The sequence below is a fragment of the Poecilia mexicana genome, unplaced genomic scaffold, assembly GCF_051168715.1.
Source record: "Poecilia mexicana isolate PSO_F unplaced genomic scaffold, ASM5116871v1 scaffold_7, whole genome shotgun sequence".
NCBI lineage: Eukaryota > Metazoa > Chordata > Actinopteri > Cyprinodontiformes > Poeciliidae > Poecilia > Poecilia mexicana.
In genome coordinates, this window is record NW_028263376.1 from 15660883 (window position 1) to 15675995 (window position 15113).

Genomic DNA, 15113 nt, shown 5'->3' on the forward strand with positions numbered 1-15113 from the left:
ATAAATCCACAATTCTGAACTAGTGATAGTGTCCAAAGTCTAGTATGCAAGGTTATAACAATCTGCAGTCTCATTCAGAAACATTTTATGACTGACTTTATTGTCATGCAGCAGCCAAGGAAAATTTGAAATGAAACTGAAGTCTTTAAAATACTTTCCAAAGCCCCTTGGGTCTTTAAAAGTAGGAACTTGAACCCACAGAGGAGCTCATGGGGTCCCTACAACATCCATACATGCAGTTTATGTAATGCACTCTGCAAAATGTCAAGGTTGTGCAGGGTTACTATTGTTCAGCAGCTAAATCTAATCTATGCCTGCCAACATGACCTGAACTATTTAAGCTCCCGTTGCTGTTCAAAACTCTGGCCTCTCTCCACATCAATATATTGGGAGCAAATGGAAAGAAAGGAGTAGCTGATTTGGACTCCCAATCGTTGCAGCTTCAGAGAGGAATGTCAGAGACAGTACACACAAGCAGCCCGAGGCTGGGCAATTTGCAGCACTGTTGGTTGAAGTTAGAGGACTTTGAAGGACCACAGACACCCACAGAGGTGAAGAAGGTCAGGAGCCTTAAAAGTGAGGAGGGGAAGCAACACAGCGGTGAAGCACATGCTCAAGTGGAGGGAAAATGAATCACTAAAGCCAGAAATAAGAAGACAGTGTGTGAAAAACTCCACATTTGACATTTCTTTTGAGCAAACACTGAAACAAAGTTAGAATTAAAGCAGATTTGAAAAATATGCAGCTTTAATGTAGCTCAAAAGCTCAATTTTTAGTGGTGCTTTCATTGGTTAACTTAAACTATCAGATCAAAGCAGCTACACCAACCGATGCAAAAACTATGTTCAAACATAAAAATCTTAAAATATCTTTAAAAACAAGTAAATAATTCAAAAACCTATAAAAAGTAAATCTTCTGCAACCAAACACTAAAAAATGAGTTGACCAGAATTTGACAAGCCCTTTGTCGGTGATTGGTCAGTCAGAAACCACAATCTTTAGTGTGTGTGTGTTTTTTATTTTTTATTTATTAATTTATTTTAGTAGTAACGACATCATACCTAAACACTACCAGGTTGCACTGACAACACAATTTCAAATGGAAGCTTTTACAAAGGAAAAAAACAGTAAGAAGCTTCTAGAAAAAAAATCAACATCTTTTCAAATTCACTTCCACTAAGTTAATATTTTAAATGTCTTTATGGAGAGTAAAGTCGAATTGAAGTCAATGTTCTTGTTTGCGTACACAAACTCAAATTTGTTGTTCCTTCATGCTGCTATTTTCAAACCGGTCATGAGACTTCAGCAGAGAGCAGGAAGCTAAATGCACGACAACAAAGCTGCTCAGTTACATCTTTCAAAAGAGTCCAATTTTGTCTGCCATAAATCATGGTTGATTCCGTAAAATCTCACTGTTAAAAACGAACAGAGAAGGATAGGTCTATGGGCGATACAAAACATGTTCAATTCATTTTTGCACAAAAACATTCTTACATGATGAGATTTTAGTCTGCTCAGTTCTGTCTGTTTTGAACTCCTTTCAGAATGAGCTGTTTTAGGGCCTCTTGTCACTTTAAATCCAAATGGCCACGCCTCCCAACTCAACGTTTACACTCACACATGAAAATGGCTGCAAACAGGTGCGCAATTATACAACCCTACATCTTTGAAAAGTATAAATAGAGACTTCTGCACAACCAGCAAGAATGTAGCACGTTTTTGGATGGTAAATCAACACAAAAACACTTGTCTTTTCCAGCAGCCATTTTAAAACACATACAGCAATAAAACCAGCTGATCAAATGTCCTGGAGCTCAGCTTGGGTTGCTAGGTGACAGGTTGAAGTTCACTGGGGTTGCTAGGTAACAGACTGTGCTTTGCTGGGGTTGCTACTAGAAGGGCAGTGCTTGCAGATTTGTTGCATTACATTTGGAAGGTTTTTGAAACGACTAATTTTCCAGACACCAAAAAAACTTAAAATTAACTTACTGACACTACAGTCCACATAAACTTTTAATGAATAATCACAAATATAAGATACAAAAAATGGTAACACTTTATTTGAAGGGGGTTGAATAAGACTGTCATGACACTTTCATTAACATGACATAACACCTATCATGAACATCAATAAGCCTTCATGAATATTTATGACTGTTGTCATAAAGCGTCATTCGGTAAATTATGACACTTTTAATACAAAGTTGACATTATTCAAAATGTCTTTGATATGACAACTTGACATTAACCAGGAAATCATTACTGTTTAAACTTTACCTTTAATAACATAAAGTTACCTAGTTTTTAAAGTGCAATCAGTAATACTTTTATAACAAATTTATATCAGTAATGATTTCTTGGTTAATGTCAAGTTGTCATAACAAAGACATTCTGAATAATGTCAACTTTGTATTAAAAGTATCATAATTTACCGAATGACGCTTTATGACAACAGTCATAAATATTCATGAAGGCTTATTCATGTTCATGACAGGTGTTATGTCATGTTTATGAAAGTGTCATGACAGTCTTATTCAGCCCCCTTCAAATAAAGTGTTACCCAAAAAATATCTGTCATCAATCTGCTTTTGCTTAGAAATATTACACAAATCCTCCTTATCTGCCAAGCTGTGTAAAGTTTACAGCGTGACGTCCACTTTGGATCACTCACAACAGACTCCTCTACAGCTAAAGTAAATAACTTGATGATTTGCAAACTAACACATAACAATAACTCAGAAATTGTGTCCTCCCGACACTGTTATTTATATTGGATGAACATCTTGTGATATAGCATACTATATTTTGAGGAATGCAAAAAAAAAAATAATAATAATAATAAAAATTACTGAAAGATTCTACATAAAGCATTCCATGCCAAAACAATGCACAAGTGGCTGGGAATGTTGATACACAGGAGTTTCAAAACCAGATTGTTTTTTTTGTTTGTTTTTTTTAAATCAGCATTGTAAAAATGTTTTAGTTACCAGTAATTTACAGAAGTACAGAGTGAGTACTGGACGTATGAAAAACCAAAAAGGGAACCAATTGCACAATAATGATATTCAAAATGGAAATTATGGTTTAACTTTTTTTATTATTATTATTTGGAAAAGCAGATGAGAGTCCATCACAATCTTTCATTGATTACATTTGTTTTTATTGATGTATAAAGTAACATATAAATCAATAAAAACAAGTGTAGTTTGCTCTTACTAAACTAGTACGCTTTTATGTAGAAATTAAATGTTTGTTGTGTGGAATATGATACTGACAGTGAATGAAGTTAGTTAAAATGTGGCCATCACATTGTACTAAATGGAAGACATGCTTGTGTGAGTACTAGTGTTCGCATTGTGTTGCTGTACTGTACTAACAGTCTATTATAAACTGAACTCACCATGTGGTAGTTTATGATCTCTTGCAGGCTTTCCCCACACTTTTCCAGGCACTCCTGTAGAAAAAAAATACAAAATGCACAAAACAATTTCTCTTACTTCTAACATTATTAATCTATTGAGATATAAAGAAGCAAATAAAATCTGTAACAAAAAAAACCATTATTTATTTGACTTCCAGCTGGAGGAAAGTGATCTGGACGTCAAAGCGGAGGAATGTAACAGAGGTGTGTTTTAACAACCTACTGGAAATAGCTATTACTGAAGCTGATTCACATCTTTTCCCGATTCATTCCTTACTTTATTATGGAAAGTGAAAACATGAACTAGAATTTAATAGGAAAATAACAATTAATCACAAGGCAGAAGCCATGGAGACTTTTATTATAGCTTTTGTCTTCAACCATTAAAACAGTCCAGCCAAATTCTTCCAGGCCTGATCTGATTCTCACTGACTAATCTGTTAGTAATAACATTTGTTCACATAAATACAGAGCTGCAAGGCCCACACCCAAAACATTAGGGGATTTCTCATTCACTGACAACACTTTAAAGATCAAGTACTAAATAAAAGACATAGTTTTGTATGTTCCAGGTGTGAAGGGAAGTGAACTTGTCAGAACCTCACCGAGATCATCTCATCCTTTTTGCACTGCTGAGACAGATCCCGGATGCCGTTGACAAACAGCTTGTTGGCACTGATATACGCCTTCCCAGCCTCGATCATCCCACTGCATAGCTTCACCAGCTGGAGAGGGAAGAAAAGTTACCCAGATGGTTCAATCAAACAATTACTGAATGATTCATGGAGTCCAAACAAAGTCGTATTTTTGATGATTCAGTTGTTGTTGTACTGAGCCTGGAGTACTTTGCAAGTACATGTCATCGTAAGAAGAAATCCTACAACAAGAAGAGGCTGAATTCAAATATATTCAAATGAAAATGATTTTGGCCAAAAATATTCCAAAATTAGCTTCAGATCATTCTGACCCTGTACTGCAACCAGCTGGGTGTTGAAAGGGCAGAAAGTAGAAACACATACATGCAGAAACAGTTGACCTGGAGTAGTTTCTACAGAAGAAGCTAAGGATGTTTTGACCATCACCTGACAGTCCAGCAGACTTGGTTCAACTGAGGAACAAAGTTGTAACATTTGTTACATTTTCAGGTGGGGTGGTTCCCCTTTCAAATGAGCCAAACCCTTTGAAAAACCAGTTCCCTCCTTCACCTGTGGTGGCGCTGCACCAGGAACCACTGAAGGAAATGACAGAAAAACGTCTGAAGAAGACACTGAGCACAACTTCCCTTTTCACAAAATGTGAACAAAAATAGAGTGGCAGATTTTGCTAGTTGTAGCATTTGTCTTTTGTCATTGGTAAAAGTCCATGAGCCATTTCTCCCAATCCAGGTCAGATATTTTGCACCATTTAAGTTCTTCTAACTTAACTTACATCACTAACTTAAAATAAGTAGCTATTTTAACTTGAAAATGTGAATGAAAATAAGAAATGTGTGCTTGTTCAACTTGGTGAAAAATATATTTGGTTTAAACTACACTATTAAGTCGAAACTTAAAAAACAATGTTTAGAAATTTGTCTCTGGTTGTTAAATCAACTTTCTTAAATTCAAAATTATGTTCTTGTTGACTTTACTTGCATTCTCAAGGCAGAAGGTGAACCTTCATTTTCAAGTTAAACCACTTTCAAAATGTTTCACACTGTATGGTCTCAAAAGTAGACAGGGAGCGGGCTTTATGGAAAGAAACTAGCAGATGGTTCCACAGAAAGGAGCCAAATAAAGAAAAGATCAGCTTTTAGAAAAAAAAACTTCAATTCACATCCAATTATATAAAATCCAGTTGAGATCCAATGCAATCCAATATAATTCACTCATACAATCCGAAAGCAGTGCTCTGTTGGAAACATATAGAAGAATAAGAAATGTATAAAACAGGATACAGAGCTTCACATGTAAAAAAAATCATCATGATAGCTAATGAATAGAAGCTAAAAATGAAGAAATATGATTTCTGCCCTCTGATGAACTGCTGATCTCTTCAGGGTATGACCAGCCTTTCATCTGATGACCGCAAGAGACCGCAGCAGCTGCCCTGCGACCTGAATGGATAAGCAGGCATATACGATGGATGGATGATCTCTCCGTTTAATTTTAATATTGCTGCAGCATTTGGGATCAGCTGAAAGGCTTTTACAGAGCTACGAATCTGGGAGATCCTAGTCGCAAAAAATAAAAATTGTCCAGCCAAGCAGTAGCAAACACATGGACCAGTTTTCCTGCATCACTCTATAACACATGTGTCAAACTCAAGGCCCGCGGGCCACGTCATTTTATGTGGCCCCCGCAGCATTTTATAGGCCGACATTGACTTACAATAGGTTTTGAGCACGAATTGACTACAAACTACATCTCCCACAATGCATTCCGATTGTTACCAGCTAACATTACGGCTTCTCGCCACTAGAGAGCAGCAGAGTCACCTCAAGCTGCTTATTGATTTTCCCAGCGAATAAAACTGAGACATCGACAAGCTAACATCAAAACATCCAAGAAAAGAAAAATCGATTTACAAGTAAGACTGTGAATGAAGATGTGTGTGAGTTGGTGTCAGGGCGACAGGTCGCGCTAGACGTTATCTTGACCGACAACATAAAAAAAAAATCGGTCCTGTACTATTTTATCCGTGAAATTACAATCATATTAACATCGACTATTTAGTCTAATTAATTTTTGCATCATTTATTTCCTTAAGATAAACTGCCGGCTCCACGAGTGGATTAACACAACGTTGCATTCTCTTTAGTTTTCTCTGGTCTGCAATGGAGACTTGAATTTAACGCGCCATTTCAACCATAGGTTTGTAATGCGCTTCCTAACCATTTTTTATTTGTATTGATTTTATTTTTGAACCATTTTTTTAATTGTAAAGTGATTTTTTTTAAACCATTTTTTAATTTTAAAGTGTTGATTTTATTTTTGAACCATTTTTTTAAATTGTAAAGTGTTGATGTTATTTTTGAAACCTTATTTATTTTGAAGTGTTGATTTTATTTTTGAAACCTTATTTATTTTTGAACCATTTTTTTAAATTGTAAAGTGTTGATGTTATTTTTGAAACCTTATTTATTTTGAAGTGTTGATTTTATTTTTGAAACCTTTTTTATTGTAAAGTGTTGATTTTATTTTTGAAACCTTTTTTATTGGAAATTGTTGATTTTATTTTTGAAACCTTATTTATTTTGAAATGTTGATTTTATTTTTGAAACCTTATTTATTTTTGAAGTGTTGATTTTATCTTTGAAACCTTTTTTATTGTAAAGTGTTGATTGTCTGAAAGACCTTACACATGAATTGCCCCATATGGGGTTTGAACCGATGACCTCAGCATTACCAGCATGGTGTTCTAACCTGCTGAGCTAACTCACCTACCTTACAAACTGTTGAGTTTCCATGGATTTAAGAAGAACTTACATGATCGTACCACAATGGAAATTTGATAAAAGTGCTTATATTTCTATGTTTTTCAAAACAACATACATAATTTTTTATTTTCCAGAGATTTTGTATTTTGAAGTGTTGATATTATTTTTGAACCATTTTTAATTTTCAAGTGATTGTATTTCAGAGATATTTTTTTATTTAATGTCTTAATTTTATTTTTGAACCATTTTTTATTTGTAAGTATTAATTTTATTTTTTAGCCATTTAACCAATTCTCTGTAGAACCATTTGTCTCTGCTAATGACATCTTTAATACATTTCTTTGATCCCAGGCTGAGTTTATGGACTGTAATGTGAAATTGGGCACAATTATAAGTCTGACAGTTTGTTCACCAAGTTACTGTGCTCTCTGAGAGGATCTGTGGTATAAGTATTTGACATTGTTCTATGCCCATAGTTGACATTAGTCTCTAACAAAATGTGGATCATCTACCAGGAACACTCCAAAGAGCATGAGTTTCTGTAGTGTAGTGGTTATCACGTTGGCTTTACATGCAAAAGGTTTCTGGTTCGAAACCAGAAACAAACAGATTTTGCATGTTCTATTCATCACAGGTGTTTACTAAAGGTCAACAAGGGTTCTGTGGTGTCATGGTCTGTACTCTGAATCCAGGCATCTGAGTGCAAACCTCAGTTGAAATTTTCATGTTGCATCTCATTTCATCAACTTTGGAACCTCAAACTGAAACAAAGCAGAGCAGTTCAGTTCCTGTAGTGTAGTGGTTATCATGTTTGCTTTACACCCAAAAGGTTTCTGGTTCAAAACCAGACAGAAATGGTTTTTGTAGGTTATGCATCTCTTGGGGTGCAGTGAGACAAGAAGAGCCTTCCTCTTTTGTGATGGTTCATTTGCCAATCGACTTCAATGTAGGCTTCTTTGAAATCGAAGCTACTTTACTTCAATTACCAATTGGCAGTTCTATGGCGTAATGCACATGTGTCAAACTCAAGGCCCGCCGGCCACATGTGGCCCCCCAGCATTTTATAGGCCAATGATTGACTTAAAATAGGTTTTGAGCACGAATTGACTACAAACTACATTTCAACCAAAGGTTTGTAATGCGCTTCCTAACCAGACGCTCCACAGCGTCCGGTCCATAACTCTTCAACACGCTGTCAGCTCCCGGTCAGAAAGACGCATTTAGTTCAGAGACCATGAGATAATATTCAGAAAGGATTTTTTAAATTAATTGATTTCAGTTGCCTCTGAGACTATATCTTTGCATAAAGTCTATAATGTCTGCCCATGTGACTTGTTTTTATTATTTGTTTGCTTACCTTTAAACACTGATTTAAATATTGTAATTTTTAAACTGAGCAGTAATTTTACATCCATGGAAACTCAAATGTAATATTTAAAACTTCAATACATAAAATCGGTTATTTAACAATATGAGGTGGTGTTTAATTTATTTTTAACATTGTATTTTTATACATTTATGCTAGAGGTGCCCAAGTCTAGTTTTCCAGAGCTCCCATCTGCAACTTTAGATGGATTCCTTCTCTAACACACCTGGCCCATTGACTCATTATAAGCCTCTACAGAACTGAATGAGGGAAGTCAACCTTTTGTCTGGGGTGTGTTTTAGCAGGGATGCACTCCTGATTTGTACCGTCAATGTGGCCCGTTGAGGGTGGTCAATATCCTGAAGTGGCTCTCGGTGAAATTGAGTTTGACACCCCTGCTCTACAATATATCCCCAGAGGTTTAAGTTATTTTACATGTAAATATGTTACTGGGTTTGAAGACTGGAAATGATGGATGGAAGATTAGAAGATAAAAATCACAGAGGTTTCCAGTATTGATGGCATTAAAAGGCCAGCCTGACTAATCCAGTCTCCATCCGACATACAAAGTCAGGGTTAGGGTCAGAACAGGACCAGATGGACTCCTGACACAAGTATTACAGGAAAAGCATCTGGCTTCCTCATTAAAGGGCAACTGCAGGCTCTGAAAGCCAAGACACAATCTGATGACCTCTCACTGAACTGTTTAAAAGGACAGAGTGACATTTGATGTTAATTAAGCAGAAAACAAGGCAGCCAGCGGCGAAACTGATTAATGTTAGGCGTATGGGATAGGTACTGCTTGGATGTAAGTTCTGAGTCTAACAGGAACACTGCGTCTGATGTGTGCTGCAACATGCAGGAGTATGAACAATGTAGCATTCTTTCTCCTTCTTCTACCTTTTCCTCTCTTTTTGATGTTCTTGATTACTACCATGCATGCTTTACTTCTGGTCAATGCAAGATTGTAAAAAAAACAAAACAAAAAAAACATGAAGTCTATATGTTGTAGGAATTATTCCCTTTCCATAAAAAGGGACAGAGGGCTGCATGTAACCTTCAGAGCATCTGGAATCAATCATGTGTATAGAATTTGGATGATCTTTCTTATACAGCAAATGAAGCCAAGACTGAAAGAGAATTATTTTAATCTGATCGATGCAGCAGCCCTGATCACCTAACGTCATAATTAGCAGATTTGAGGCTGCTGCTGCAACTGTTTGTAACTTATCGGCTTCTATATAAAAGTGTTTTTATGCAGACTCTGAAGGGTCAACAAAATGTAAAAGCTGCCTTTGCAAACTGCAACAATTCAATTAACAGATATTTATTAATCCCAAAGGGAAATGAAATAAGACAAACAAACAAAAACAACAACAAAAACCGTAACAGAACAAAATGTCCCAAGAACAAATAGTAATAGGAGCTACAACAAAACAACAAAAGCCACAACAGACGTCATGCTAGCAAGTTCATCATAACTTCCCTTGTGGCTTTTTGTTATTGGCTTTGCGGCAGATGTATGCGCCAAGACGTGTGTTCAGTAATGTTCTGCATTCACACCAGCCCTGTTTAGGCTGCTTTAAATTAGCTTTAGTTTGTTTGCCTAGAAATCCAGTCCATTCGTGGAGGTGTGAACGTGTAATCAAACTCTGATGTGGATTGAAAAAGTGATCTCTGGACTTCCTAAAAACAGAGGTCTCGGTTTGGTTGAGATGAAATCTGGCACTCCAAAACAGGAAGTGGACCATAGCACAGGGCATTCTGGGTAAATACAACCAAAACAAACATGCGAGTCTAGTGACAGCAGGAGAAATGGCTTGTTTTTTTGTTTGTTTTTTTACCAAAACCAAAAGAGAAATCCTACAACCATTAAAATATGATGCTACTCCATTTTTTGCTTAAAAATCTTTGAAAAAGAAGTTGCGCTCAATGTATTTTTCAGAGGTTTTTGTGTCGTTTCCTTCAGTGGTTGTTGTTGCAGTGTCATCACAGGTGAGGGGTGGAAGGAACAAGTTTTTCAAAAGGTTTGGTTTGTTTGATACATTGCATTGTGAAAGTGAACTGCAGCATCTGAAAATGTAATAAATGTTGTAACCAATGTTGCGAGTCTATCGGACTATTAGGTGTGAAAACACCCAATAAGCTCCTGTTATATAACAGATGCATTTACACTGATGATCCCTTTCACATGCATGGTACTTTGTGGAACATTTGTGCTCATAGTGTAGTGGATTTCACCAATTAATCAAATTTCTGTTTTTCAATACTACATTTTTGAAAAATCTAGATTTTTTTTATCAATGCGTTTCTTGGGTTTTCAAAGTTCAGGCACTTTGTTTGACAAGCGAGTTTCACAGCTTCTACTTATTTGGACTTTGAAATCAGGACTTTAAAATAAAAAAAACATTATTTTGTCATTTCTTTTCTTTGATTAAAATTGGACTTGGTATGAAAACAGTGATATTTTAGCACTAATTTAGGGGTATCATATTGGAAGGGAGCTGAATACAAAAGCACATCTCAAATTTCCATTTTTCCTTTGCTTAATGAAGTGATTTAGCAGTAATGACAGTAAGTGTTATTTTTACCTTATCTAGTTTTGCTTCGATCTCCACAACTTCTGTCTCCACTTCATCAATATTTGCCCTGAAAAGGAAACAGAGACGTGAATCACTCAATGACCAAAAAGTAATGTTTTACCGCACAACTCAAACAAATTCCACGAAGGTCATTCATCTCAAAGGAAAACAGCCGTTTTCCAGTCGGTTTAGTGCTTTCCCACATTCTCAGAGTTCTGCGACACTCCATAAATCTGCCAGTGACAGATCGGGTTTTTGTGGAGCAGCAGCCAGACGTGTTTGAGCTGCACCCGCTGAGAGAGTCGGGGCGAGACGCCGTTCGGGGAGCAGCGCGGATCTGTCAAAATACAGTGACAGACGTGGTCTCCAGACAGCGAGGTGAAACATGTCTACGGCGGTTTCATGACACAAACCACCTAACACACTGCTGAAACCGCCGCCACCACCGAATCCACACCCAGCCGCATCTGGAGCCCCCACCCCAGACCCTGAGAGAGAGAAAGACGTGATTTATGAACACATTCTGCTCCATGATGCAGCCCTTACAAAAACACTGCTGATGTCAGAGTGGGGGGACTAGCAACTGACGTGCAGAGGAACCATATGGATTCACTTTTACAATATTCTAAATAACCTCTGAAATGATGAATCAGGCTAATCGTGATTATTTGCGGTTAATCAATTATTTAAGTAATGGTCAACTAATTTAGTAATCGATTAATTGCTAACAGGACCATACAGATTCAAAGAAAGGCCTTTTGCTGAAGGTAAAACACACAAAAAGCAGCAATTAAGTCAAAGCTGGACAGAAAATAAATACATTTGCATTTAAGATGAAAAACTTTTATCTGTGAAGATGTTCAGAACAAGTGGCACCTGGTTCAAATTCTGTACTTTTTGCTGTCCAGCAGTGTTGTGGTACTCGAAGTTGGTCTTGGTCTTAAGACCGGTCTTAAGACCATTTTTTGATGGTCTCGGTCTCGTCTCGGACTCGACTGCATTTGGTCTCGGTCTTGTCTCGGTCTCGGGCGCTGAGGACTCGGCATTTTATTTCAAGACCAGTCAAGACCGCAACTGTGAAAATATCACTAAACGTACAGCATTCTGTCCACTTTGTTAACATCTTTGTTTTCAGTGGATGCAAAACGCACCGATTAAAATCCAAGCAACCACGTGTTTCTGTTACTCCCCCCTCCCCTCCCCACCTTTCACTAGCGCGCGGCGCTCCACCTCTCAGCGGTAGAAAATGTTTGTCCAATCGTCAGTAATATAATAGCGCTGCATAAATAGTAAGAAATCCGATGGCCACAGCTAACTCAGCAGCACTTCGCTTTCACAGACGGTGGGGACAACGTTTAACTTTTTTCGTCACTTAGAAAAGTAGCTCAAAGAAGGTAAGCTCCGTTGACGTGATGTTAGCAAAGCTAGCTGTACAGAGACACATAAGCATTGTGATGAAAAATGTTATCACTCACTGTGCTGAATTATTGTGCGGAGGTGTTGACTGACTTGTCGCATATATGGGACAACGCTATGTGCAAAAGTCTGCAATATAGTGAGGTGACATTCAGAAACAGTTGATTCTTCTCCACGGCTCTTTACTTATTAGATAGGACTGGAGTGTCACTCACTGAGAGCCGTTGTTCTATCAGATAGCCATACGCTGTCAAGATAGCATACATGCATTAAGCATTAAGAAATCCGACCGTCAGAGGAGTTGTCAGTTCACCATACGCAGCAAGTTATGATGAACATAAGTCATTAAAGTGTTTTCAATGATAACTATATAGATATACATGTGTTGTCATGGTTTCAAAGTGTATTTAAAGCAGGGTCTGGCTGCAGCTGGAGTCAACTACAACACGCGCCCGTGTAAAACTCACTTAACCGCTAAGTCAGGATGCCATACAACTGTTAATAACAAAGTGTATGACGATCTACGTCATGATTCTATGTTGTTGATTAAATAAAATCTTATGGTAATGACGTGTCTGACAGATATAGCCGGTGTTCTATCACATAGCCATACGCTGTCAGAATAGCATACATGCAGTGAGTACCATGCCAGCACATGCGCATTAAGTCCGACCGTCAGTGTAGTTGTCAGTATACGCAACAAGTTATGACGAAAATAAGTAATTAAATTGTTTCTAATATGACATAATGTGATAACTACATGGATATACATGCGTTGTCGTGGTTTCAAAGTGTGTTTAAAGCAGGTCTGGCTGCAGCTGGATGCCATACAACTGTTAATAACCAAGTGTATGATGATTTACGTCATGATTCTATGTTGCTGATTAAATAAAATCATATTGTAATGACAGCGTATGCATATCTGAGCTAAGCGTACGACTATCTGACAACGTATGCTGATCTGACAGAACACCGTGATCTGACCTGACAGAACACCCGTTCTTTGTTCTTATAAAGCTCTGTGTACACTGCATCATTATTTTCTTTTATTATGTACGTTAATATTTAAATTAATAAATAACTAAAACACAAGAACGAAAGAGCACGCAGAGCATGCACATTGCTCTTTGATTGTTTTTGTTCAAAGTGGCAGCTGTAATGTCTGCCATGGTGTCAGACTACCTGGCTTCATGTACTGGGATAGAGAGTGAAAACAGTCACGATGAGCGCCTTCTGTTTGGTTACTTCTTGCTTGTTGCTCCTTGGTCAGTGTTCATAGTTGAGCGTTATTTACCGTCAGGGCATTGCCTCAATTGCTATGTTTAATGGTGCAGACAGTGGTGGTTTCTTATATGAGCAATATGGGCAAATGCCCAGGGTGTTATGTTTTTAGGGATGGCACGAGACCATCACACTTTTTAGCACATAAATGGAATATTTAATATTGGTAAAATGTATTAAGTATTTAATATCTAGGTGTTATATGGTAATATGGATCTTTCAGATTATTTTGAGAAGCAATTTCGATCATATTTTACATTTTATTGTGTCATGTAGCGCGGGCCGCTGGTCTTGGTCTTGACTCGGTCTTGACTCCCCTCGGTCTTGGTCTTGACTTGGTCTCGGACCCCAAAAGTCTTGGTCTTGTCTCGGTCTCGATACACTCTGGTCTTGGTCTTGTCTTGGTCTCGGGTTAGGTGGTCTTGAACACAACACTGCTGTCCAGTTATTAATGGGTTAATCCAAGAAATTATCAACAGATCAGCCCTACACCGTACTGATAGTAAGTGAAAGCAGAAAGAACTCAATACTTTCTATCTTTTTGCTGCAAATGATCAAACATGCCTTGTTATTGCCTCCTAAGCAATAAAATTTTTATTTTATTCTTTAAAAAGGAATTGAATTATTTTCTTGAATCATTTAATGTATTTCCAATATTGCATAAAAGAGTCTTAAATGAAAAATATGCAGAATGTGACCTTTTTAAAAATCTGATTAATAGTTAATAACTAAAGTAATTGTTAGTTCCAGTCTCATTCTAAATACCCCTGCCATTGCGTTCATTCTTATCTTTCCATTTTTAGCACCAACTTTAAGACTAAAGTGATGGTCAGCTGGTCGGGCGGGCTAAATCTGCGATCAGGGCAGTAATCTGCTGACAACTGCATAAATGTTTATGGAGCTCAACAGAGAAATAACGAGTCCCCTCATAACAATCAAACTTGAAGTATAAATATCTTTTACCTATTATCTCCCCTGGTTTGGCCACCATGGAGATCAAGATTGGTCTTATTCAGATGGCTGGAAATATATTTTTGTTTATCGTTTTAGAATTTTAAAGCTGTGAAGATGTACATTTACATCGGTTTTACAAATAAGGAAATACCTAAACTTTTAGTACATCAGCATCAAATTATCATCAGTACCAATAGATTGAAACCATTGGTAATCTACCATCTATTTCGAAGAAAGAACCACTCGGACTTAATGAGTCATGTCAGATTTTGATTTCTCTATCGGAGATTTCTTTTCTCATTTAAACAACTTTTTTTCTCGTAGTTTTACAAATTTCGCCTGGCAATATTACATCTTTATTCTGCTATATTTTGTTGATTAAAAAAACAAAAACCAAACAATTCTCTTAGTCTCGCCTTGTACTTTGCCTCCTTTTGAACCACCATTGTTTGGAAGTGGCCGGCTTAAATTCTTCAGGGCATTAATAATTCGCACAAATATACTGAACTAATTCCTGATTAACTGATTCAGGACAGCAGAAATTCTTCCAAAACCTTCATCTGGTACGAAAAGGGTGACTATTTCTGGCAGCCCTTCAGCTGCACTCCCTCACACACTTGACTTCATTTGATCCTGAGGTTATGCTGCGAATTGTGCAGCAGCCTCCTGATGAGA

General features: G+C 37.2%; 1 protein-coding gene and 1 long non-coding RNA gene across 2 annotated transcripts in view; both read right to left on the reverse strand.

The window, feature by feature from the left end:
- Positions 1-15113, reverse strand: part of LOC106928403 (arf-GAP with coiled-coil, ANK repeat and PH domain-containing protein 3) — a 67275-nt gene that overhangs the window by 25490 nt on the left and 26672 nt on the right. Inside the window, exons 2-4 of the mRNA XM_088007145.1 lie at positions 10797-10854; positions 4027-4146; positions 3401-3454 (exon numbers count right to left, since the gene is read on the reverse strand). Coding sequence (XP_087863271.1) covers positions 3401-3454; positions 4027-4146; positions 10797-10854 — 232 coding nt within the window. The remainder of the gene's footprint in view (positions 1-3400; positions 3455-4026; positions 4147-10796; positions 10855-15113) is intronic.
- On the reverse strand, positions 6314-10784 carry LOC148158403 (uncharacterized). Its single transcript, XR_015763786.1, has 2 exons — positions 6536-10784; positions 6314-6477 (listed from the first exon to the last, which is right to left on the reverse strand). It is a non-coding gene; the product is annotated as an uncharacterized LOC148158403 (long non-coding RNA).